General features: G+C 35.3%; 1 protein-coding gene across 2 annotated transcripts; it reads left to right on the top strand.

The window, feature by feature from the left end:
* The first annotated feature begins 691 nt into the window (after positions 1-691).
* LOC105771831 (60S ribosomal protein L35a-1) lies at positions 692-2,953 on the top strand. 2 transcript variants are annotated; one of them, XM_052632342.1, is made up of 5 exons: positions 692-743; positions 1,126-1,161; positions 1,790-2,018; positions 2,107-2,149; positions 2,661-2,953. In XM_052632342.1, exons 1-4 carry the CDS (start codon positions 733-735, stop codon positions 2,146-2,148), a joined length of 318 nt encoding a protein of 105 aa, XP_052488302.1. In that variant the 5' UTR covers positions 692-732; the 3' UTR covers position 2,149; positions 2,661-2,953. The 2 variants fall into 2 exon arrangements, with proteins under 2 accessions (XP_052488302.1, XP_052488301.1); XM_052632341.1 differs by having other exon boundaries at positions 696-743; positions 2,665-2,953.
* The last annotated feature ends 601 nt before the right edge of the window (positions 2,954-3,554 follow it).

The raw sequence follows: 3,554 nt of genomic DNA, 5'->3' as shown, positions 1-3,554 counted from the left end.
CCGGTGGAGGTGGAGGTAGCTTGATGCCTTGATTTTGGAATCGGGAAAAAAGGGAGGAGGGCACGATAGGGTTAGGGATTTGGAAGATTGTTGGGCAGTAAAGCAAAAGTTAAAATTAGCAACATTATTACCCAAAAAATCAAAATGCAACGCAAAAAATATTATGAACATCAACGAGTAAACAAACGGCTTACCTTAAAAACGAATTTGTTGGCGATTCGAGAATAAACAAACCCTTAAATGCTTGATTCTGGAACTGGGTGGAGGACCGGAGGTAGACCGGAGGTGGACCGGTGGAGGTAGATCGGTGGAGGATGGAGGTAGCTTGATGCCTTGATTTTGGAATTGGGAAAAAAAAGGGAGGAGGGGGGACGATAGGGTTAAGGAATAAGGAAGACTGTCACTGGCAGTAAAAGTAAAACAAAACTTAAAACTTATTAAAACTTAAAATTAAAAACTAAATGTAGTATATTTATAAAAAAATATATATTTAATATGAAACCGGGCCGGGCCGGGCCCGGGCCAAAAAAAATTTACCCGAGGCCCGGCCCGTTTTTTAAACGGGCCTTGATTTTTGCCCAAGCCCATATTTCGGGCCTATATTTTTACCCAAACCCTCCCATTTTTCAGGCGGGCCATCGGGAGCACCTCTAGTTTAATATTGGTAGATCTTTACATTTATGACTAAAGTTAGATATGTTTCAAAGCTAGAAAGTAGAGTTGCAGCAATGGATGAATCTATTGTAAGTTAGATACAGCTCTTATTGTGTTTATTGAAGAAAAAGAATCGCTTAATTCCCATTATTGAGTTTAGAGCCATGGTATTAGTCTAAGTAGAATGCGAATTCGAATTGAATTTTGCAATGGAAAAGCTTTACATATTGTATTATCTAATAATATCTTATTAGAAGAAAATTGGAAAATTCATGTATCTGAATCTAATATATGCAAGAGTTAAGATTTTAATTTGGTTTGTTAACTTGTTCTCCTTGTTGATGTCAAAATTTGTCTTCATGAGTTTTTGAGTTTCCCAACATTTCATTGTTAACTGCTCACATTTTCTATTATTTATAGTTGTTGTTAGTAAGTCGTATCTCCATGTTTTTTTTAACTTCCTTATTGCAGACTCTACGTAAGAGGAACTATCTTGGGTTACAAGAGGTAATAAGAATTTAACCTTTTTTTATTGCCTTTATTGTATTTTTGTTCTGTTGGTTTTAAGCTGTTCCTTTTTTGTGGAATTAGTGAATTTTCTTAAGGAACTTGAATGTTTAGTTATATGTATGAGAAATTTTAGCTGAGTTAATGTGCCAAAAATGGAGTTGAAGGTTTATTATTATTCATTTTTATTAAAAAAAAAACTAGTCTGGATATAGGAAGAATTGTAGACTTTTGGATTCAAATTCCGGACTTTCTGGGTGCCACCTTGAAAGGATGATTACATGAATTGTTTGAGCTAAGCATCGGGTTTTGGAGTTTTCATTTCAGATTTAATTGGTACGAAATTGAGTAAAGGAAATTTATATGCAGAAGTAAGGTTTTTATTGGCTATGCTCTATAGAGTCAGGCCAGTAACTAGTTTTTGTAGACTGAATTTACAGTTTGGGGGAATAGTGTGATTGAAAATCTAGGATTGCTTCAGAGGACAAAAAGTAATTACTTTTGTCAACCAAAATCAGGGTTTAGGGTCTTCTAGCGTATATGAATGTATATATTGTTTTTGGATTTGGTTCTGTTTGTTTTGAAATTTTGATTGTTGCTTAAATTTGTTTGTGGTGGTGGGTGTCAGGTCAAAATCAAACCAGTATCCAAACACTTCATTGATCCAGATTGAGGGAGTTACCACAAAGGAGGAAGTAGCTTGGTATGCCGGCAAGCGAATGGCGTATATTTACAAAGATAAGGTGAAGAAGAATAGCTCGCACTATCGCTGTATTTGGGGAAAGGTTACTAGACCTCACGGTAATAGTGGTGTCATTCGTGCTAAGTTCAAGTCTAATCTTCCCCCCAAATCTATGGTAAGCATGTTATATTGTTTTTATCTAATGGCATTCTTTCTATACATTGTACGTTTGATCTTATATGTATCTTTTGATTCCGTTGTAGGGAGATAGAGTCCGAGTCTTCATGTACCCCAGCAATATATAAGGTAATGTTGACTTCCAGTTTGTGATCTTTCTTAGTTTTTTTGTGGGTTCATGAGTTTTCCATTTTTATCTGTTTAATTCCAGTAGTATAAGAGGAACCTGTGTTCAGTTTAATGGTTTAACTTTGTCTGAAGATTAGCTACTTGATGAACAAGTTAATTTTTTGCATTTTAATTGTCAGATCAATTTATTGTTCCTTCCTTGTGTCTTTATGACAGTTTTAGTTTTCATCTCTATTTTTAGCCCTTTGACCCTGTCTGCAATTTTAAACTTTAAAGGTTATGGCTTTGTAAAGTTTGGTGATGAAACTGAACAAATTTGTGCAATTTGGATTCTCAAGAAACTATTTCTTAGCAAAAGAAATGGGTAGTTCTGGGAAGAAATCTGCTTGGAAACTTTAATTTGTTAGAATTTGATCCTCTTAATTTGCAAAAATTGGAAATTTGATCCTGTTTTTGGTGCATACATGCACTCAAATTCATCATGCTATATTTTTCTTATTTCATGTTGAAGGCAGGCTTTGTAATTTATGATTTGAGGTGAACACTGCCCAGCATGAAGTTAGTCATAGGTTCTGCACAATCAATGACTGAAAAATATGCCAAGGCTGGAGCTGGAGAAAGCAGTTGTAGCTATCAATGGTATTATCAGAATGTGTTATATTTCCTCAACAATGTCTAATTTGAGTTTATAGAAGCAATAAACTCATGTATTAAACAGTGGATGTAGTAAACCCATTTCAGTCTAATTTCAAAGGGTTTTTGAATTTCCATTTTAGTATATAAATTTTCAAGTTTATTACTGTACATTTTGAACTTTTGCTTCTTCTTTTTTTTGCAATCAATTAGTTGCACTATTTGAACTTGTAATTTAACATGATTTTTTAATATTTTGACTAAAAAAATTAATTTATTATATGATTAAATACTATCTTTTTGACTAAAAGTATATATTTAATACTAATTAATTTTTGATATTAATAATGTTTGATTCTAATATTTACTATTTTTAAATGTTTTTTAAAAGAATGGTACTTTTAGCGGCGTTTGTAACCAAAGCGTCGCTAAAGGCATTGAGCTATAGCGGCGTTTGTGAAAAAAGCGCCGCTAAGGTCTTGAGCTATAGCGGCGTTTGTGGGAGAAGCGCCGCTAAAGGTCCTGATCTATAGCGGCGTTTGTGGGAGAAGCGCCGCTAAAGGTCCTGATCTATAGCGGCGTTTGTGGGAGAAGCGCCGCTAAAGGTCCTGATCTATAGCGGCGTTTGTGGAAAAGCGCCGCTAAAGGTCCTGATCTATAGCGGTGTTTGTGATAGAAGCGCCGCTAAAGGTCATGATCTATAGCGGCATTTATTTCTAGAAACGCCGCTAGCGTTTGCGGCGTTGACAATAGCGGCGTTTTTTGCGGCGCT

The sequence above is a fragment of the Gossypium raimondii genome, chromosome 6 (genome assembly GCF_025698545.1).
Source record: "Gossypium raimondii isolate GPD5lz chromosome 6, ASM2569854v1, whole genome shotgun sequence".
In the NCBI taxonomy this organism is placed as follows: domain Eukaryota; kingdom Viridiplantae; phylum Streptophyta; class Magnoliopsida; order Malvales; family Malvaceae; genus Gossypium; species Gossypium raimondii.
The sequence above is the reverse complement of the archived record's forward strand: the minus strand, read 5'-3'. Positions and strand labels throughout refer to the sequence as shown.